We start from the raw sequence: 22,050 nt of genomic DNA, 5'->3' as shown, positions 1-22,050 counted from the left end.
GGAAGAACTACTGGGAGAAAGAGCTCCAAAGCAAAGGGCCGCAGCTTCTCTGGGACGCTCCTCGTGCTCCAAGGCAGCTGGGCTGCCCTGGCTGCCCAGGACGCTGCGCACCACGGGCCCCGCAGAGCTGCGCAGCAGGGAGGCAGCTTCGGGCACCTCAGCCCCTGGGCAGGAGCGGCCTCCTTGCTCTGCACGGCTGCCCGTGGGCAAACGCAGCGTGCCGGCCTTCTGCTCTTGGCCCCAGCCCGGCCTGGCAGGGCTAATCCCGTTCCCTGTCTGCAACCTGCTAAAGAGGGACTTGTTCCTTTCCAGCCCTCCAGGGCATTCATTTGCACCACAAAACACGGAAGGACTGAGGCCTCAGCAACAGGCCCTGAGCCAAAGTTGCCCTCTAGATGACCCTTCTGACCAAATGTTCTACGGCTCTGCTCCTTAACCAGGCATTACCATCAATGGGATCTGTGCAGCCCTTCATTGGTGGAACGTGTCTTTACCTTTCAGTATTTAGAATGCGGACAAGACCACGTGTGGCCCTGTTTGGGGTGTAGGATCCAAGACAACTCCCTCGGTTCCTCCTCCAGCCATGGCTGGGCTTTGGAAGGAAACAGTAGAATGAAATCAGATGTCCCTGCAATACAAGTTCTGTCAGACTGGTTGTTCAGCACTATCAAAGCCAGGCTACTGCTGCCTAGGCAACAAGATAATGCTTGAGCTCTGCAAAAAGCTGTAGCTATGCAGAAAGAAGTAGTTCCTTTGTAACAGGGTATGTGAATGAAGCCCTTTTTAGAAACCAGCACATTTAGCAGGACAGGCTAACTGCAAAAGCTAACCACTGGCTATTTGAGCCGGCAATCTTAGAGAGCACGTGCAGGAAGCAGGGGTGAGAAGTTCAGGAAGACTTAGGAGCCTTCATCAGAAATGACCACCAGGAGGCTGACGACCACCACGTGCAGAGACTGTGCATGTGCTCCAAGGGCTGACATAAACGTGTGATTAGAAAATGTCTTGCAATATGAAGGTTAGGAAAGTATAATGTGCACATTAAGGAAAAAAAGTATAAAATCTACTACTGTGTGAAGAATGGAGTGAGTTTGTGGTGGAGTTACTCCCCTCCCTCCCTCCCTCCTGGTGTCCAATAAACAAATACCTGCTCTATAGGCCTTATACTACGGAGGACTGCTCTCTTGCCCAGGTTTTGGGCATCAGACTTTAAAAACTGTTGTTGATTTCAGACCAGAGGAAGAGAACAACTCCACAGTTTTTTCCCAGCTCCTTCAAATGGTGTTATAAAATTCTTGTCTCTTCCCTTATTCTTTCACGTTCAGACAAAGATTTACTAGAAAACTACCAATTTACCCCAGCAAGCACATTCCCTTTTCCACTGCTTAAGTCAGGACAGTTATTGCTCTCCACAGGGTTCATAACTAGAATCAGACTGGCCATGTGGCACAAAGCTGGGCCTGTGGGAGAGCCCAGCAAGCACAGACCCCTGCTTTTCATGCTAAGATGGCTCATGCTCCTCCTTTCTCAAAGCATTTCCACCTCTTTCTCCTTGTAATGGTATATCCTATTGTTTGTCCAGCACAAATACAGTTCAGATCGAAATCTCAGAATGAAACAATCAGCCTTGCATTCTAGTTTGCCTACAACAGACATCTTTGATTGCAATTTCCATCATCTGCTGTGCTGCCTGCAAAAAATAAATTTACATTCTGTCATCAAAATAATTTTGTCCGATAAACTTGTCTAATTCTTAAACAATGCCATTGCTTTGACCTTAACAGGGGTTAATTTTGTGTGTTGGCTTCACAGAAGCACACAGTCCTCAGCTGGTGCCAGCGAGTGCTGAGTGTGCCTCAGCACTCAGCACTCTGAATGTGTGGAGTTTGATTGCTGGAGTGCAGTGTTTTAGCAAACATCCCCAAGGCCCGTATCTGTTCCCATAAACAGCAGGAGCTCAGAGGAGATGGCTTGTGCTCCTTTTCACCCGCTGCTCATCTCCACACACCGAAATACCTGAGAATCATGGCTGTATTTGTCGGCAGACAAGGAGCTGTTATTTGGCCCGGTCAGAAGGGACTGTAATACCATAAAAAGAAGTGATGTTTCCAGGAAACATCACTTAAGAGTAAGGGTCAAATTCTCCCGACACTAAAATGTCCTTCTTATTTATTCAGTGATAATTGAATCTTGCTACCTAGAACGTATAGTTTTCTTTCACATTCAAAAAGAGGTCTAAACTGTCTTGTGTCAAAGGAGTGACATTATGGGAACAAGTTTCTCCACCTACTTTTTATTTCGTTTGGTGGGGGATTGGTGTTTGGGGGGGTTTTTTTGTTAGTTTAGTTCAGTTTAGTTCAGATTAGTTCTGAGTTGGGGATTTTTGTGGAGTTTTTTTGGTTGGTTGGTTAGTTTGGTTTGGTTGGGTTTGCCTGTTGATGGTTTTAGCCTGAGACCTACAGCATACAGAAAGGTAAAATCCCTGGCAGGTGCACACCTGGAAAGCAGTTGGGTGCATAAGCAGGCAGACTTATATCCCTAGCTTTAATAGAGTAAACCCTGCTTTGTTTCTTCATTTCTTCACTTGAGCCTTTTGCAAATATTTGCATTTTCTTGATCCTAAATACTGACAACGGATGCTTTAATTTCTTTCTTTTCTTTTACTTTGGCTTAGGTGTCGAATGTCTTCAAGTTCTTCTGGTAAGAAGACATTCTTTACTGAAGGACACGGCAAACATATGAGGTGAGTTTTGAGTCTATGAGATGTCCAACTTCCCAGTACTTCCCCTGACATGAGCTGCAAGATGCAGGTGGCCAAGTTGATATTCCTGGAGAAGAAGAGGGAGATATTTCTTCCATTGCTTGGCAAGAAGCTTTTCCAGCAAGCAGAAGGATGCTGGAGGGCACCTGAACCCCAGGAGCCCTGCAGAATTTGTCTGCCTCTCTCAGCTTGTGTGTCACTGATAAACACACAGGCCCACAGCCACACATCTGGATGAGGAAGAGTCCATACCATTTAAAGTCCAACAGCAGTATTCCAAAATCACTTCTGAGCTACCTTAGCCAGTGACTAAACTACCTGTGACAGAAGCCAGAACGAGATGCAATTATTACTGAAAACTCCCCTTAATCCCAGTTTTGTTCCTTTGCCACAGCCCTCACCAGAGTATTTCACCATGACCTTTAGTCCTCCTGGAGCTACTCAGGTAACAAATGCCATTTCCCCTCGGCACAGTCACAGCCAGCCTGAACAGGCACAGACGATGAGAATTTCTTCCACCTGAGGTACCTGCGCTCTTAAACGTCCCTGGAGCGCTTCCACTAGCTCAGCTCACTTGAGGGAGGAGAACCATCCTGGCAGACCTGAGCAGCATATCCAGGAGACAGGGAGACCCAAACCAGGGCATCACAGCTTCAGGTTTAACAAGACTTGTGCAGACATCACACAAAACAGTTCATGCAGATATTCAGTGGAGGCTGCAGAATGTACAGAGAGATTTTAGTCGGGGGGAGCAGCACTAGAACAACCTGAGATGGTGTTTGCAGACAAACAAACCCAAGGGAGCAAACAGAAAGAGGCAGAAGCTGCTTGTGAAGTTCAGCAAAGAACCATTTCAGACCAAGTTCATCCCAAAACGGAGGTGCAGTTTCAGGGCAGTTACCATGAAGTTTTGCTTTGTGGTTCTGTTTTTCTGTAGAAAAGACTTTATGTTCTCTCTTCTTACCCTCTAAAGTCCAGGGACTAAGGTGGCCCCCTCAGTGCTGGTGAGCAGGTTTCAAAACCTGTGTTTTGAATTCACTGGACTCAAAAGCGTGGATGCTCTGTACCTGCTGTTGCAGTAAGATTCCCTTTGCCTGGTGGGATTCTACCTCCTATGCCAATATTTTTAGTTATGTCAAACTTGGGGTCTAGGTGTTCCTATACTGGGTTAAAACCACATCTGTAAGGAGGAAGAAAGTGATGAAGATTCTCTTCCCCATTCTGTAGCCAAGGAACCCAAGAAATACATGCTAAATTCAATGACTTATTACTTGTTTGCCAGGAATTTCTCACTTTTATCAGCAATGTAAGTCCAAATACAGACTCCAGCTAAATTGGTCAGAAAAATGTACATTTCTTTCTTCAGCTTCTACTCTTCATGCTGCTGTGGTTAGACCAAGTAACCTACAACACTGGCAGGAACAGCCTTTGCCACAAGTACAGTATAGAAGTAAACAGCAAAGGATGGGTTCAGGACCAGCAGTTAGTTCCCAGAAGATCAGGAACAGCTTGGGTGCTGCATGCCCACCATGTCTGCATCACCTTAAGGGACATTGCTATGGCAGGTGTTGGAGGAAAAACTGTCTGAGCATCTGAGATGGAAAGGTGAAGGCAGTGACACAGCTGTGGGCCAATCAGAAAGTGAAAATTGTGTCTTCCTACGCCGCAAGGAGATCTTACATGCTAGCAGAAGAGCACAAAGGACAGTTTCACCTGAAACACACACTAATGTATGGCAGATATACTGAAAATATTTATAATTTCTAACAGCTTCTAAAATAAGTCAGTATAGACTGTTTTAACGTTGCCCCTGTTGCACGTAATACCAAGAGACTAGGGAAAAAATATATTTACATAAGGCATATTTCGCTTTCAGAACTGACTGCTCTTTAACTTGGAACTGGTAAGTATTCACCAGTAGGAAAAACATTAAAACTGCATTTTCAAAGTGGTAAAAATTGGGATTCAAAAGCTACAGTGCCATGTAGGGAAAAAGGAAAGCTATGGAACAGTAATAATACTTAAAGTCATCAGGCCTGTACATTGAGTGATGTTCTCTACAAATTACTTTTAAAGGGGAAAGGAGTAATTTTAAGAGAAAAATCTTAATCTAAAACCACATACCACAGTTTTAAGGATTTTTCTTTCCTAAAACTTAACAACCTTTTCTGTTGTTAATTATTAAACCAATTTTTGGCCCAAACACTGAAATATAATATCCATCATTTGTCTTGTGGTGTTTGTAACTGACATTAAATTCTACCAGTAGGTAGAAAATTGGGAATGAGTCATGCTGCCAGACACAAGATAAGCACACTTCTTTTCAAGTTTCAGTAGCCTTAAAACACAGCTAAGGGTAACTTCTCATTCTTAGCCACAGAGTACTGTGGAAAAGTCAATGCATAAACATAACCATACTTCAGGGGTGACTAAACATTCCAGTGGACAATCCGCTTTTCAGCCACCTGCTTCCTCATCTCCAGTAGGGCACCGGTCCAGTGATCGTGTGTTTCTCATAACTCACAGAGAGTACAGAGGAGATCTTCAAAACGAGACTTTTCTGGATGAAGCAGCACATAGACAAATGTGTGGGAAATAAGGGCCATGAAACATGAAGAAAGATGTCCCTTCTCTTCTGAACTCCTGTCTTCTCCTTTTTGCCTATTCATTAGAAATGTTGTTGCAATTCGGTCGCTGGGATAATTTTTACAAGAGTTGTTACACTGTGTTTAAAGAAAGACAAACCCCATCCCACTGAGGTGCATCATTCGGAATTCAGGTACTGTTTTAAGCTGTTTAAGATGAATTGGGAAGAGATTTTCTGGGTAGTGGGTTTCCATTTTTCTGAGAAAGCCAGCACACACAGGAAGAGATGACAGGGCATCTTTAAACCACTCAGTGCAAAAGACTATTCCAGAATGTGGTGAGACCAACAATCCTTGTGTCACCCATAGGGCAGGGACCAAAGTGACAGGGCAGGGCTCCTCACAAAGGGAGCTGGAAGGAGGGCAAGAGAAGGCAGTGTTAGCTGGAACTCAAGACAAGCTGGATGTACGGAGAACATCCCCTCTGTGTGTGTGGGATGAGCTTATGCCACAGCACCAAACATACTCACATGAGCCCGCAGGGTTAAATGATGTAGAGACATAAAAAAAAAAAAAAAAAAAAAAAAAGGCAGGAATTAAAGAGATGGAAGAATTAGGTCTATTTTTTCCTGCTATGAACAGAAAAATCTTTCCAGTTCAAGAGAGAATTTAAAAGAACAAGTGACACTAAGCACAGAGGATTGGAAGATCACCTTTGTTAGTCTCCATTGAAAAGACTTGGCTGCAGGAGGGATTTTGCATTGGAACTCTCCCCAGACTGGGGAAAAAAAAGAAGAGAAGAAATGATTCCTGAGGAAAGAAAAAGGCACAATCTCTTGGAGAGACATCAGCGGGAGTTCACTACAACTCTAGGTCATTAATCCCTTGGGGAAAGCAACATCCATCCACGGCGCACGATTTAAGCTTTGATGGCAACGCTGACAAAACTGCTGCCCCTTCCTGTTGCTGCTTCTGACTCCAAAGAATGAGAAATGGGCCAAATCTGCCCAAGACAGGCAGAGCCAGTGAGAAAGAGCCAGCCAGTTAGCTGGAAAAGAGGCAAAAAGCAAGTCCTCAAGTCTCTCCTTTTCATCATTTCCCCTGGTCTTGTTGGACCAGTGTGCTTTGAAGTAGGCAACTCTGGTAGCAACCCCAAGCAAAAGAGTGAAGCTACTCAGTGGAAGATCTTTTTCCTCCCTCCCTTCAGCCATGCAGAACACAGAGAGATGTGGCTGCCACTTGACACATAGGAACAGTTTCCCATGAGATTCCTCAGTTTGGACCCTTTCTGAAACTGGCTGCGCTTGCCTTGGTGGTTTGGGGTCGTGCTGCGAGCCAAAGGCAGAGGGACGATTCCACGCAGAGAAAGAAAGGCTTTGCCCCGCTCCGGTCCGTGCCGCGCCCGGGCAGCGCCCCGGGAGCCGCCCCGCCCGCGCTGTGCCCGCAGCCCCGGCTTTGTGCCGCTCGTTCCCGCGCGGGGCCGAGCGCAGCGCCCCCCTCAGGCCGCGCGCCGCCGGTGCAGCTGCGGCCGTTGCGGCGCCAGTGGGCGACAGGCGCGATGGCCGAGCTGCCGCTGCCCGCCGGGCTCAATGCCAGCACCTTCCCCGCCAAGCTGTGGCGCCTGGCGAACAGCCCCCGCGTCCGCTCCGTGCGCTGGGACACCCAGGGCCAGGGGGTGCTCATCGACCGCGCCCTCTTTGAGCAGGAGCTGCTCAGCCCGGCCGGCGCCGACGGGGCGGGCGGAGAGGGAGGGGCGGCGCTGCCGGACTCCTTCAAAGCCACGCACTTCGGCAGCGTCGTCCGGCAGCTCAATCTGTACGGCTTCCAGAAGGTGCTGGGTTGGTTTGGCGCGGCTGTGCCGGGCGATGCCGGGGCCGCCGTGCACTTCAAGAATCCCAACTTCCGCCGCGACCGCCCCGACCTCCTCCTGCGCATCAAGCGCCTGACCAGGGCCAACAGGCAGCGGCTGGCAGCCGGGCTGGAGGTGCGCAGCCGCCAGCCCAGCCGCTTCCAGCAGCTCAACACGGAGCGGCCGCTGCTGCACTTCCCCGCCGGGCACCCCCCCGGCGCCGGTGAGACGGGGTGGGAGCTGCGGGCGTGAGGCTGGCGGGGGCTTTGGCCGCGGGCCCTGCCCGTGCTGGGGCCGCTCAGCGCGGCTGCCCCGGGCGGCACAGGGGCTGTCCTTGGGCAAGGCAGCTGCGCCGGCAGGGCCCGGGAGCGGTGCCGGCTGTGCCGCGCTGCCGGGGGCTGCGGGACGGTCCCGCCGGGGCTGCGCTCGCCACAGCCCGGCCCGCTGGGCCTGCAGCCGGCCCAGCCCTGAGCCGTGGCTGGCTCTGCTCCTGGCCCGGCCCTGGGGTTGCTTGGGGAGCTCTCCGTGCGGGTGTGTAAGCCGAGGGCCCGGCTGTGGTCCCGCCCAGCTGGAGGGAGCCTCCTGTCCCTTTGGAGCAGAGGGAAAAGACCCGGCAGTTGGGTTTCTGGCAACTGCCTCCTGCCAAGGATTTGCAGCGGGACGGTTTTCCCAGACGGTTGAATGAGTAGGGGAGAGCTAAGTAGACAAGGAATTGGTTGTTGAATAGCCCGGGAGCATGTTTTTTTTTTTTCTTCTTTGTAATCCTGCTTGGGAGGATGGGAGCTTTTCTCTTCCCTGATAGAAGTACAGTTGCTGCCAAGGGAAACATACCTGAGAACCAATACTCACCTAGTCTTCCCTTTGCCTCCTTTCCTCTTCCCTGCCTCCTACACAGCTCCCTCATCCCAGCACCTCGGTGCTGTCTCACCTGAGGGTTTAGAGCTGCCTCCCGGACCTCCCAGGACAAGTCCAGGTGCTCAGGAGTCTGACGCTTCCCCACCAGCTCCCAAGAGAATGTTTACCACCTCTGGACTTCCTGGGGTCTCATCTGAGGAACCAGGCACATGCAAATTTCCACTCAAGCGTGAGCTCGTCATTCCACTGGTTCGCATGGACCTTAAACGCCACCCTGAGCTCATGGTTCCACTGGTGCCTGTAGACCATCCGAGAACTTCCGTGGCCCTTCCGCAGAAGCGCAGCTGCACATCTTCAGAGCAGCACACCCCAGCCTACAGCCCATCAGGTAGGGAGACAGTTTGTACCCTTGCTTTTCAAACAGGTCCTGGAAAGTGACCATTTAAAGTCTTTTTGCACAGTGTTCTGTCATGGGTAGATCTCAAGTGAGAATCAGGTAGAAAGTGTCAAGTGTATGGGGAAGCAGGACCATGAAAACAAAACCAGTCTCTGTCTGCTTTTCCTGTCCTTCCTCCAGATTTGGAGGCTGTTCTGGCCATTTTCCAGACAGCCTCTCTGTAGGGATGAAAGGGAGAGGCAGAAAACATTGGTCCACAACTGGTCAGTGTCACGTGCACCCCCATCTCTCTTGAAATGAAGCCCAAACTAGGATGCTGACAGGATATTGCAGAGCTTACAGGTTGTCTCTCCTGCAAAGAAGGCTATTAAATTTCAGTGAGCTCTGTGTGTCCCCAGAACTGCTGCAGCTGCAGAATACAGCCTCACCCACAAGGTTGCTTTTTACAATACAATCAGAGTTGAATTTTAGCATGTGTGTCTGCAGATCTGGGCTCTTCCTGGGTGAATCCACTTTCTGTGGTCTGTTGGGATGAGAAACTCAGAAGCAGCCACATCTAAAAGCTGCTGGGGAGATAGAAAAGGCTGAGATTACAAAGTCTTTGTGTGTAGATCAGTTTTACAATCCATCCTTTAATATCCATACCCATCAATTAGAGGAAACACTGTTTGAGAGGAAGAAATCAGTCTTCCAATCCCCTGGGAAGTTGGAATACATTTCTGGAATTGAGTTTCTGTGTGCTTCCTGTGATGTTTGCTGCAAGGCAGCAATAGAGCTCTGTGTCCCAAAGCCACATTCTGGAGCCTGACCAATGTGTTTGGATTCCTGCAGCCACGCCAGGCAGTTCAGCCCCCAGTGCTCCAGCTGGCAGTGCTGGTTGGGCAGCGTGGACGGCCTCCAGCTGGGCTTGGAATAGTCCTGGGGACGAGGAATTGCCACCCCTGGATCTAGACCTTGTTCTTAAGACACTGGAGGAGATGCTGTCACCATCCCTGCCTGAAAGGTCTCCCTTTGCTCAGGTAACTCCATTGGGTGGGAGGGAAAGGGGCTGGGCTGAGAGCTGTGGATGTTGTTGCATGGCTGAGAAGCAAAGGCTTCTTGGATTAAGCTTTGAATGGACGAGGAAGGATTTGCTTGGTCAAGCAAGATTTCCAAAAGAAGAGGGAATGAAAAGTCTCCCCCCTTAGGGAGGATGAGAGGTTTGAGCCGGTGGTGGCCAGGTTTGGGTGCTCCTTTTGCTGGGGAGAATCCCTGGTGCAGGGGCCTTTGTGGTGATGCTCTGTAGGTTCTAAGAGGCTCTGTGTGATGGGAAAGAAGAGAAGAGTGTGGGGAGAATTGCCACTGAAGGCAAAGTGTCCCATGCAGGGAGGGGCAGGCGAGAGGTGCCTCCGTTAGAGCAGCAGACGTGGGCTCTGCCTGTTTTGGGTGGGAAGGCCAAGGCAAAGCAAGGGCTGGGCTGCAGCTGCTGCTGCTGCTGTGTGAGCCGTGCCGAGCGTGCAGGCGCTGCCAGAGCCCTGTTTGGGGATGGGCTGGAGCTGCAGCTTTCTTGTCCTCTCAGTAGCCTGGTGCCTCCATTCCTGTTTCTATCTGGCAAATCCTCAGCTGGGCAAACTTGCCAGCCTTGCTCTCTGTGTTCCAGAGCTCAGGCACCTTCCTCTTGGGCATCTCTGTGGGAAGAGATGTGTGTTCCCATCCAGACCCTGCAAAGCTGCAGCCTGGATGAGAGTGTTCTGCTGTTCTGCTCAGGGCTGTGGAGGGAGGAGCACATCCCTGTGCCAGGAGCTGGCAGAACTCCTTCCTTAGTGCCCACTTCATGTGTTCAGTGTGAGCCCCACATTCAACTTTGTCAGCTTTGGCAGCTTTTGGACTGTGTTTGAGAAGTCAGTCTTCTCCACTGTTGAAGGCCTTTGGGGCCCAGACTTCTTTGTTAGGAACAAGGGATGGAAGTGTGTGAGCAGTGGAGCTTTTAGGGGGCAGAAGTGTTGGTTTTGAGGCCCCATGACTTGTGTGATTGGTGAGCAGGACAATGATGATGCTGGACATGAACGGGTTAAGGACTCCTTTAAGCCCAGGGGCTTCTTCTGTGTGGAAGAGCAATTCAGTCAGGGACCATGAGTCCTTGTGTTTGACAGATTCCCTCTTTGGATTAGGAATCCCCTTCCTGTTAACTCTTGCCTCTTCCCAGATGTGCCTGGAGTGTTCAGTTCCTGTGTTGGCACAGGCCTTTTTGCATATTATTATACAACTTTGCCAAAGAATTTCTCTGTTTTGTTTAATATGCAGACCCACTGCCTGCTGCAGATTTATTAGCCAGAAAGGGCAGAGTCAAGGTGGTGAGTGGGATTTTTTGGGATCCCCAGTATCTCATTGCTAAGTGTGATGACCTTTCGTCTTCTGTAAACTCAGACACAGCAGTTTTCAAAAGCATTTTCTTCTTCAAGAGAAGAAAATGTGGCAGGCTCTGATCTATTGTGTCCCTGCAGAAAACAGTGAGTGATATTTGGGTTTCTTTCTTTCTGGTTTTCAGGACAATCGTAGTGTTGCCCCTGAGTCTTCAGGAGGGGAGGCCGGGAACAGGGCTGCAGCAGAGGGAGCTTTGCCTGGCGCCATGAGCTGCAGAAAGAGGTCCCTGGAGCCCGAGGAGCCTGGTAAGGAGAGAGCCCACACTGCTTTAGAGAGCTTTGAGGCAGCTGCTCTGAGCCTGCCTCTGGCAGGAAGGGAGATGAGAAGAGTTGAGCTCTTGTCTGCAGGGTTGGTGCTTCCTGGTGCCTTTAGGTCAAATCCTGCCCTGGCACAGCCTCCCCGAGCCCTGCCCTCCACGCTTCTCCAGAGGCACTGACACCGAGTGCTGTGCTGTGGCCAGAGAGCCATGAATAACCCTGACCCCGTGGGAGTTGTGTCACCAACCCAGGTGTCCCAGTTTGGAGATGAAGTCTGTGGATGAGTTTGCTGCAGGGTGACAGTGCTCTGGAGGCAACACTGAGCGACTCCTGAAGCAAGAGAGCAAAACCCCAGCAGAAAGTCAATGTAGAAGTCTGAGCTTTTTGTCTCAGAACATTAAATCAATGTATGACCAATCTGCTGGTAGGCCTAGTGAGACACATTAAAAATACAAGCAGCAGAAGCTCTGAGGCCAAGCAAATGATAAAACACAAGGATTTATGATTTGGAAAGGAAAAACTTACCCCAAATTAGCGAGAACTAATAGGAGAGAGAGAGCACCTTGGATTTGCATTCTTGAGCAAGGCTGGTGCAGCCTGCAGGCCTCATGGGGAGATCTTTCCCTCCCAGCTCTTCCTGCCAGAGCTGATGGTCGAGTTGAAGCCGCTGTTGCTCACTGCAGAGGGCAGTTTGTAGGTCCCAGGTAATGGAGCTGGTTCGTAACTCAGCTCACAGCACCCTTCAGCTTCAGCTCTTTCAGTGAGGACTGAGGTGTCTGTGTCAGCACAGAGGAGGAACAAGGCTGGGCTTCTGTGTGGGAGCTGGGACTGTCTGTGCTTCAAGCTCTCGTGGGTGCCATTTGCACTGCGGGTGCTGAGACTTTATCGGGAGACTTCAAACCTTCGGAGGTTTTGAAAACTTGGAATGCTCCCTGTTCTTTAAAGAGCAGGCTTCAAATTCCCAAGGGAGAGTCTGCCTTTCAGGTCACCTTCTACAGTCTTTGATAGAAAGGCAATTACTTCCAAAAGGAGAGATGCCTGAAGGCCAATATTGACTCAGTGTTCCTTTTGCTTCCCAGATATCCATCTGATCTACCTCTCCAGGAGGGCTGCCTTGCGTGGGAGGAAGGGACCGAGGGAGAGCCTGTGACCATCGGGCAGGTGGAATCCCTCTGTTTATAGATAGATTTATAGATGTCTATAGTTATATTTATATATCCATATAGTTATTTATAGTATTTACATTATACTTATTAGTTACATATAGTGTTTATAGATTTATAGAGTTGTGTTTATAGGTGCATATATTTATAGATCTTTGTAGTTAAATTTATATATATAGTTATAGATATGATGTAATTGTATTTATACATAGGCAGTTACAGTTATAGATTTGCAGAGTTATATATGTGTAGAGAAAAATTTATATATATATCTAAGTTATATTTATAAATGTACGCAGCTATATAGTTAGAAGTATTTGGATGTTTAGATACATAGATTGATGTTTATATAGCCTAGGCTGCATTCTAAGCTCTTTCTGCCCTCAGCCACCTTTTTAATCTCTTGTTTTCCCCTGTGCCCCCTCTGTCCCCTCTTCCTGTGCTGGCTCCGAGCTGGCGGCCGGGCCGGGCGCAGCAGCAGCTGCAGCCCCGGTGTCCCTGGAGCGGTGGGAGCTGCCGGTGGCCGCAGGCACTGTGCCCTGAGGAGCTGCTGGAGGACGGTGAGCCAGAGGGGGCTGAGGGCGCTGAGGAGGCAGCGACACTGAAAGGACGGTGACCTTGAGGTGCTGGTGGGACTGGGGGGTTTGGGGGAGCAGAGGGCGAAGTGGCACTGAGGTAACAGGGAAGTGGCACAGGCTGAGGGGGGTGGCAGGTCTAAGGGGACAGGATGGATCTGAAGGGACTGAGGCGCGTGAGAGGACTGTGGGCGTCTGAAGAAACTGAAGGCGGCTGTGCGTTTGCCGAGGGCATGGCAGGGCTGAGGGGATGGAGGGGGCCAGCAGGGAGCACAGCGGGATCTGGGACTGTGGGTCTGCCAAGCCATGGAACCAAGTCCAGAGTCTCCACTTTTGCCACAGCTGCCCTGAAGACCTTGAGAACATCCAGAGACTGATGAGAACCAGCAGGGAGAAGCTGAAGGCCGCCAGCAAGAGCAGTGAACGGGGACCTGCTGCTGCCGCCCGAGAGCCTGGGTGAGGCCCCAGGGCCGGTGAGGCAGGGTGGGCGTGAGGCTGGCGTGGGCTTTGGCCGCGGGCACTGGCCGGCTGGGCAGGAGCGGGCCCTGCCCGTGCTGGGGCCGCTCAGCGCGGCTGCCCCGGGCGGCACAGGGGCTGTCCTTGGGCAAGGCAGCTGCGCCGGCAGGGCCCGGGAGCGGTGCCGGCTGTGCCGCGCTGCCGGGGGCTGCGGGATGGTCCCGCCGGGGCTGCGCTCGCCACAGCCCGGCCCGCTGGGCCTGGTTTTTCTTTCTAAGCCTCCTGGGGAGGCTCTGAGATTTCTCTTCCCTGATGGAAGTGCAGCTGCTGCCAAGGGAAACGTCCCGATCCTGACTCAGTGTTCCCTTTGCTTCCCAGGTGTCCCATCTGCTGTCCCCGTCCAGGAGAGCTGCTCTGCACGGGAGGAAGAGACCGAGGGAGAGGCTTTGAAAATGGGGCGGCTGGAATCCCTCCGCTTGTATTTCTGTTTAAAGATGTATGGACTTGCTCATAAGATAGTGATAATTACATGGATATTTATATGTAGGTTGCTATTTGTATAGGTATATTTCTATATGTATGTTGTTATATTTATGGATGTATGCTGTATATATATATATGTTTGTAATTATATATATGTGTATCTATCTATCTAAGTATATATGTATGTTGTTATGTCTGTGTTAAGTTCTGTTTCCTATGTATGCTGATTTCTAGGTATCTATTTCTATTGATGTAGTTCTAGGCATATGGCTACTTAAATAAGTATAGTGGTATTTGGTTAGGTATATATGTCTATTTTTATATTTTTATATGTATATTGATCTATTTCTATGTATAACTATATTTACATATGTGTTGAGATGTACAGCTATATATTGGTATTGATTCAGTTGTATGGACATGGAGATTGGTATGGTTGCCTAGAGATAGGTTTGTTGTATGTATGTATTTATAGATATAGTATGTAATATCTAATATTTCATCTATATCTGTATCTTGTGGTGGTTATAAATGTCTTTATTTCTATTTAAATATGTGTGAAGTTGTACAGTTGTAGAATGCTGTTTATTGAGTTCTTGGCATAGGGCTATTTAGAGAAGGATAGTGATATTTTTGTACTGATATATGGGCTGTACGGTTGTAGTAGTATGCAATAAATTAAGTTGTTAACCTTCAGTTGATCTTTGTGTATAGTGAGTTGTTGTAGAGGTTGGCAATAAATTAATTTTTGTTAACGGAAGTGGGTATTTGTATAGTTTTACATTGCATTGTTGTAGAAGTCTAATAAATTACTTTTTTGAACTTCAAGTTAGATCTGTATAGTTATATATTGTCAGCGCGGGTGTAGCAATTTGTAATAAATGACATTTGTCAACTGAGATGAGTGTCCTGTGATTTGTGCTCTCCAAAGCAAGGGGCAGATGTAGACGTGAGGACGCTGGAGGATTTTGGCCATGAAAATCGCCAGCCGTGCCCAGCAGATCCCCCAGCTGCAGCCAGGCTGGGCAAGGGAACGGCACATTTGGGCTGGCAGCAGAGCCACACGTTGGCTACAGACTCGCTGCAGAGGCCTGCTGAGAAAGCGGGGCTCCCCTGAGCGTAGAACTGCAGCCAGGAGCCAGCCGGGGAGGAGAAATCGTGCACAATGAAAACAAGAAAGAAAATGTGGCAAAACAGATGTGGTGATACTGTGGGAGCTTGATTAGATGCCCTAAATCACCACTGTCTAGGCATGTATTCAGCAACAATAATGTGTATAAAATCCCTTCCAGGAAAGATAGGATTGCACTTTCCCCTTCATTTACCTTGCTGTTTAAGTGGAAGATGTCCTTGTTACTGAGAATTTTTGCCCTTCAGCACCTCCCTCCCTCCCATTAAATAAAAGATTATGTACTGCAACGTGTCACCATAAATGAAAACAGCCCTGGCCTCGTGACAGGGTTTGCAAAGTCTTCCCTCCTCCTGCCCCTTCCTGTCCAAACTCTACCTGAGGTGAGTGAGGGCTCCAGGAATTCAGCAGGGTGCAGTACCACCACAGGTGGGAAGGTTTTGCAAAGCTTCCTAAGTATCAGGAAACTCTGGCTTTGCCAGTCTTCCCCTGGAGTATTGTTCTGCTCGTGAATGATCTGGGAGGACGCTGTGCCTCCAGCTCACTCAAGTAAAGTTTGTTTTCTTCATGGCTTGAATAGAGGAAAATGAAAATTGTAATTTTTAAAGTGAAATTTGGGCTTTGGTGCAGCTGAGTTTGCTTCATGATTTGCTGTGGAAAGTAGGGTAAAAGCTTTAAATTCCCAACAGAAGCTGACACCTGGCCCACACAGAGAGTTGAATGAGGCCCAGGTGTGCTTGCTGCACACTGGTCCAAGGGAGAAGTTGGAAAAAAATGCCCTTGTATTGCAGATTGAGCCTCTGTGTACTGTTGTCGGAAGGGCTGTCTGTGGTAAAACGTGGTAATCCAGCCAGAAACTGTGGATATGTGAGCTCTAACAGCAACCTGCTTCTCCAGAGCGAGGGACAGGGCCGGCCCCAAAGCCTGAAAGGTGTTCTGGGTACTGGCGGAGGTACTGGAAGGCCAGGCTGTCCTTGTGCAGGGATGGCCTTCAAAGGGGCCTTCACACCTTGTGCTGCTGGCAAAGGGCAGCTGGTGGCCTTCCAGAGAAGGCTGCTTTTGTCCAGTTCTTTGAAGTGTTCCAGCCAGCATCAATTCCTGCTGCTCACACCAGCCCCTTTCCAAGCAGGAGGAACTCTGTGTAGGCAGCCTGACAGCGTAGTGGCAGGAGAATAAAATACTCAGCTGAGTGTTATCAGCTCTCTGTCAGAAGCTGCATCCGCAGTGCCTTATCTCTTCCAGTTGTCTCAGACGTGGAGGAAGTAGCGGTAAATCACTGATCCTGGAAAGGAAAGCGGAAGGAACAAAGGCAGTAGCTGGTCCCTGGGGCCATCCAAAATAGGACCATTGCTGGGTTGTGGAGATGAGAGTGACCAACCCAGCAATCCTCTGCATGAGACTGGAGCCATCTGTGAATAGGAGCATGGAAATCTGACCTTGAAAAACAGAAAAGGTGTCCTTGGGTATTTGCCAAAGCTTGGATGTGGTCTGAGCCACCTGGGCTAGTGGAATGTGTCCCTGCCCATGGCAGAGGGGCTGGATCTAGAGTGTCTTTAAGGTCCCTTCCAACTCAAGCCCTTCTCGGAGTCTGTGAATTATAAACCCATAATGACAAAGAGAACACAACAAATCTGGGTTCCCTGCTACGTTATTGGAGGTTGCTGTAGTCACTCGTGTCACCTGGAGACTGGTTTGTATTTGGAGAGATTTTCATGGTCCTACAGTATCTATGTGTGACTTTCCCCGGTTCAGAATGACACCAGATGCCAGAACAGGCTATGTGCAAGCACAGAATTGGTTAAGCTGCCTGTGAACCTGATGGGAGAAGCGTGTTTGTGTTATTGCAGTGTTTACCCTGTACAGGTGATATTTGGTTTTCATTCTGAACATGCAATGTTCATGCACAATGCTTATATATGCATAAATACTGGCTTTAAATCCCAATTCCCTCTTCACACAAGGATGTGCAATCCATCAGAAATATTTAACAAGGAGCCATATTAGCTTTGGGCTTGATGGTATGGCTTGTTCAAAGTGTGTGATGAGCCCTAACAAATACCACTCTTGTTAATTTGGGTTTATCCTTGATCAACCCTCTTGCACAGAAATCACTTACTTACAGCAGAGACTAAATGAAATTCCTTAATACAGATGAGAATTGTGCAATCCAGGCAGATTAAAGGGGGAGTGTTCTGTCACTGTGAAAAGGCAATCTAGATAACCTGTTTGCTGTACGTCCTGGAGAAGGCTTTGCACTTAAGAATGAAAAGGAAAAACCCATTTCTCTTTAAGATGTATCTTGAAAGAGCTTTTTGTATGACCAGAAGCAGCTACACTGATATTGACCTGCGCAATTCTAAAGGCACAACAACTACTTACATAACTTAACCTGGCCACGATTTTTAGCTGCAATTGCAAAATCTCAGAAAATATGTTTCTATAGTGTAAACAATGAAGGAGAGCAGAAATACCAACATTTCTCATTAGCCTTTTGGGTTGGAAAGACCATTGAATTTATGCTCCCTTAGCTGTCAGCCTAAACTCTGCTGTGCAAACCTTAGGTCTATGTTGGACCTTATGTACTTCTTTAGCATCAGCTTAGGTGCAAACCTGGTATAAAACCCTCCAGGCATCACGCTGATTTAGAGTGACAGAACTTCACTCTTCCAGCACCGAATTTACTTTACTTGACTTGCTCCTTCAAGTCATTTCCACGCCTCGCTCTCTGGATGTGGTAGGATTTTACACCTGTCCTGCTAGACAAAAGAGAAGCAAATTTGTTTCTATCATACAACCATCTCTTTGTAGCTTATCAAAAGCAAAAAAACAGGCACACTCAGAGCCCCTGTCAGCTCTGCTCCTCACTGCTCTGCCTGAAGAGGCCAAAGAACAACCTGGCAACCAAGGCACCAAAGTCCCTGACTTCAAGCAGCACCTCCCCGTCCCCAGTGTGTCTCTGAAATACTCCCAGCTCAGCCCACCCAAGAAGCTCATGTGGACAAACCACCCCAAAGCATTTGTGTGCTCACATCAACAGCTTTTGTGCCAGCAGCTACTTGGCCAGCCTGTGCAGTGGGACACGGCTCTCACGGCCACCGTGTCCCCCACGTGTCTGGCAAGGCTGAGAGCGGTGTCTTTGGAGCGCTCCCTCCTCTGGCGACAGGGGAGCCTTCATGATTCACGTTTGCCCCTCTTGGAATCCCAGCAAGCTGGGGCCTGAACATGACAGCTCAAAGGCCGTGTTCCAGCTCTCACTGGCTGGGGGGAATCGCTAGGTCCTGCCAGGACTCCAGCACTCAGCATCCTCGGCCACCATCAGCAAGTGCTGGCCGCTCAGAAACTTGCAGCTCTGATTTCCTCTAAAGACAGCCCCAACCACAACTGCCACTTACCGGCTCACGACGTTCAGGTTCACGTCTGATGCCAGCTGGAGATTTCCGGACATTTGTCACCCATTTGCCCAATTCTCCAGGAGTAGAGGGAGCCAGAGGAGAGCCTGAGGTTGGTTCTGGGCTCTGTGGACAGGCAGGAGTGTGAGGGACAGGCAGTTACATGTCATTTCTAACCTTATCTCTATTCAGCTCTACAACCAGCTCTACTAAGGAGAAATCATAACCTTGCATAGCAATGGGATTCCAAGTGCCTCCAACTAAAGTAAAATGGGCTAATTCAACAGTACTGCATATTGCTCTGAATTAGATATTGCACCCTGGCTACTGTCAGCAAGCAACGTTCTCTCTGCAAAGCTGGGCTTTTAGTTCTGCGACAGCTCTGAAATGCAAAAGCAGCTCTTACACAGCGATGCCTTTGCTATTGCTGCTGCAGACATGAACATGGATTTTCTTTCTGCCCACCCAGCTCAGCCTCCTTACTCTACTGCCACAGGCCAAGCTCACAGCTTGCTCCACAGTTCTTAAACACCAGGAACATCAAAGGTTCCTTTCACTCACCTCAGGATCAGCACTGACGAATACATGGATCAAGTGACCTGCAGTGGGAACGGAAAATGAACCAGATGCTGTGAAAAAACCGTCTGTGCTGGTTAATCCCGCAGAACAAGTCCACCCAAACAGAGAGGGTTTTCTTTTCACAACAGCCCTCCAGCAGACACAGTTCTTCCACACATCCAGCAAGAGAGCAGGACAATATTCTTGGTTGTGCCTATGCTTTGGCCTCTTTTGCCAGTAAATGAATACAAACTTGATCACGAAAATGCAAAATGTTCTTCAACACCCAATATTTCTCTTCTGCCCAACAGCTAAAGCTGCCTTTTTTATCCTCTCCTTCAGGTTCTTTTTTTTAAAAAATAAGTTGCATGCACTAATTTTCATTAAGTTACTGAATACCGTTGCCCAGAAAACCTTCCCCCAAACCCCCCTGAGGTGTCATAGTTCTACTGTGAAACAGCCCAGGAGCAGCTCTGGGGTTCAAGAGCAGACACTCACTGTTTGGGAGTTTGCACTTCATTGCAAAAAGAATCACTATTTCAGCACTCATTAAAGGGTTGAGTTAGACAGTCAAATCTTTTCATGACAAAATTTAGAAACAAAGAAGCTTTCCCTGAATTCCAGGCAGAACTGCAGAGTTCTTTGAAGGCCTTCTGAGAACACCTCCCAGGCTGCCTTTTCAAAGTTGTCCTGCTTCACCCAGCCCCCTGAGGAAATGACAGACTCGGCTGCCACAGACTCTCCCGTGGAGGGAAGGGAACCCCTGCACGTTCCCTTGCAAATGCTGCCCGCACCTCCCTGGCTACAGACACCCTCTTTTGAGCTGAACGTGTTGACAGGAGCTTTACCAAAGCAGTGGCATCCTAATGGTCTTTTTGTTTCAAAATCAACTCAGTTACTAAGAAAGAGCAGGAAGCCCTACACAAGCCAGGTTGGGTTACACCCAGGGAAAACCTCTACTCACGTGTCAGGTTAGTCAGGTAATAGGCAGAATAACCAATGCCATACACAGTGCAAACTGCAGCAGCAAATGCCTCCATGATTTTAGCCCTGCTGTGCAAGTTTGCAGACTGTGCTCTAACACAAGAAAAAACAAGGCTCCTGTCAGAGTGCAGCTGCCCCCTGACAAGGCCTCAACCAGGAGGATGCTCCTGCTCTGAGCAAGCCCAAGAGCTGCTCTGACACTGAGACCTTCTGTGCACCAAGGCAACCTTCTGATGACAGCACCACAACGTGGCAACCATGCCCTGACATCACAAAGCAGCTGCTCTGCGTTGGTCTGGGAATTGATGCTAAGCAACCCAAGCTTCCCTGCAGCAAACACACAATAGCCTGGGAAGTTCTCCTCTGTCACAAAGCAGCACAAAGTCCCCTCGTGGGCCAAACCCTGTTGTTCAAAGGCTCCAAGAGTAACTCAAAGAGTGCCCCAAGCACCTACAGCCTGTACCCCAAGTGAACACTGAGATGGGACCAAAGCAAAGGAAACTAGACCAAGAAAATGGCCCAAAGCATTGCACAGATCCAGGAGAGAAGGCACTAATTGCATGACAGCTGTAATAATTCCTAACAAATCTCCCCACACATTTGCACTTTTATTGGACACGCCCTGGTCCCCTCTGTAGGTACATCTCTGCCTCTGCCTTTCGTCCTCTATGGAAGCAGTCGAACGGGCAGGATTTGCCCACCCGCAGGAGCTGCTCCAAGCTGGGAATGCAACTGGCAGTGCTGATTTCCAGAGGCTTCTGGCTCCCGGCTGAAGCCAAGGCCAGGAGCGGGTTGAAAGGTGCTGGCGCTGCTGCTGCTCTGTGCCAGAGAGCCCCGGCTGGGAGGGCACGGTGCCCACTGCGCCGTGGGCTCTCTCTCTCCTGCCAGAGCTGGGCGCACCTGGGAAGGAGTGATGATGACTTGTGCGAAAACCAAGGGCTTTGTGGGGGCTGCATTTCTCTGCACACACCCAGGCCACCTGGGGCACAGAGCTTTGGCCCCCAGGAAAGGGAAACCAGGGGGAAACGGCTTGAAATATTTCATTTCAACCTTTTTTACTGTTCAATATAAGTGACCACAATGAAAGGTTACCAAGCAGGGATCCATCCCTGCTGCCAGCTCAGCGTTAGAAAGGAGGCGTCACTTGATTTCAGCGCTGGGTGCATGGGGAATCACTTCCCTAACACGTGCACACCCAGCAATCTCACTTACTAGCTTCTACCCATGGAACTAAGACACACTCATTACTTTGCTGAAACTCACAGGCTAAACATGACTTCAAACTATTTGACATATTTAAACCACTTGTCAGAAGTTCTTGATGTGAGAGTAGGGGTGTCCTGAGGGTCTCTGGTGGTCATTTGGGGAACATCCCCATGTGTCAGGGATAGGAGACAGATCTGAGGCCTGACATGTTTGGTCCGCAGTGTTGCACATCGACAAGATAATGCAGAAGACGACTGTATTGTTAGTTAGCGGGACTAACTTCTAGAAATGAAACTAGGTATCGGTCACCTGGTGGAACTCATCCTGGGAAAGGAGAAACAATACATAATGGAGCCATTGTTGGCATGGAGTATGATCATGGGCCAATGTGACCTCATCTCGTAAGCTGGCCCTGGACGAAATGATGTTGAAACTGGCCACTCCTGAGGAGGAGATATAAGGTGTGCTCCTGGGGTGGAGGGGAGAGGACGACATGACGCACGCCATTTTTATCCAGGGGATGCCCTGAAGGAGTCCTGCCCTTCTGCCCCTCCCACTCAGGAGCCATGCTCTATCTCCTTCTCCTGCTCGGTGGCTTTTCCAGCAGCCAGGCGCCGGTATGTATTTCTTGCTAACGTGACTACTAAAATTCATTTGCTTTGCAATTCTAACTGGGTCTTGAGTTCTCTGGGCATGGGCGTCCTCCTGAACCCGTAACACCCATTCCTCAAATTCTCCTCTGATGGTCATTTACACCTTCCTTCCCTGGGAATTGAACACAACATTTCGTCACTGCACCCTGCAAGTGCTTTTGCTGCGTGAAGCCACATTGCATCTTTCTTTCCCAAAGTAATAAAGAAAACACAAATTGCCTACTGAAAGCCTTCTGCTCCCTTCCAAATCAGTTCACTACTCAAGCACAAGCCTCAGGCACATCCCCGATTCCCTCTGAGAGAGGAAGTAATATTTTGCTGCAGCCAAAAGGGGTTTAGGTCAAAGA

At 49.1% G+C, this 22,050-nt stretch overlaps 1 protein-coding gene across 2 annotated transcripts; it reads left to right on the top strand.

Moving 5' to 3' along the window:
* The first annotated feature begins 8,044 nt into the window (after positions 1-8,044).
* On the top strand, positions 8,045-14,683 carry LOC138102579 (uncharacterized). 2 transcript variants are annotated; one of them, XM_069000305.1, is made up of 6 exons: positions 8,045-8,438; positions 9,279-9,466; positions 10,975-11,095; positions 12,187-12,830; positions 13,188-13,301; positions 13,680-14,683. In XM_069000305.1, the coding sequence occupies exons 1-4, from the start codon at positions 8,210-8,212 to the stop codon at positions 12,255-12,257; spliced, it is 609 nt and encodes a 202-aa protein (XP_068856406.1). In that variant the 5' UTR covers positions 8,045-8,209; the 3' UTR covers positions 12,258-12,830; positions 13,188-13,301; positions 13,680-14,683. The 2 variants fall into 2 exon arrangements, with proteins under 2 accessions (XP_068856406.1, XP_068856405.1); XM_069000304.1 differs by having other exon boundaries at positions 12,187-12,893.
* Positions 14,684-22,050: the final 7,367 nt, after the last annotated feature.

This window comes from Aphelocoma coerulescens, unplaced genomic scaffold, assembly GCF_041296385.1.
Source record: "Aphelocoma coerulescens isolate FSJ_1873_10779 unplaced genomic scaffold, UR_Acoe_1.0 HiC_scaffold_87, whole genome shotgun sequence".
Taxonomy (NCBI): Eukaryota; Metazoa; Chordata; class Aves; order Passeriformes; family Corvidae; genus Aphelocoma; species Aphelocoma coerulescens.
This window is presented reverse-complemented; position numbering and strand designations above follow the sequence as displayed.

What these genes read in the sequence shown, in the direction of transcription:
- LOC138102579 (XM_069000305.1), top strand. Translation starts at nt 8,210, where the DNA reads ATGTTTACCACCTCTGGACTTCCTGGGGTCTCATCTGAGGAACCAGGC. An exon ending in AAAGGTCTCCCTTTGCTCAG is followed by an intron (nt 9,467 to 10,974) that starts GTAACTCCATTG and finishes TCTGGTTTTCAG; the next exon opens with GACAATCGTAGTGTTGCCCC. An exon ending in CCTGGAGCCCGAGGAGCCTG is followed by an intron (nt 11,096 to 12,186) that starts GTAAGGAGAGAG and finishes TTTGCTTCCCAG; the next exon opens with ATATCCATCTGATCTACCTC.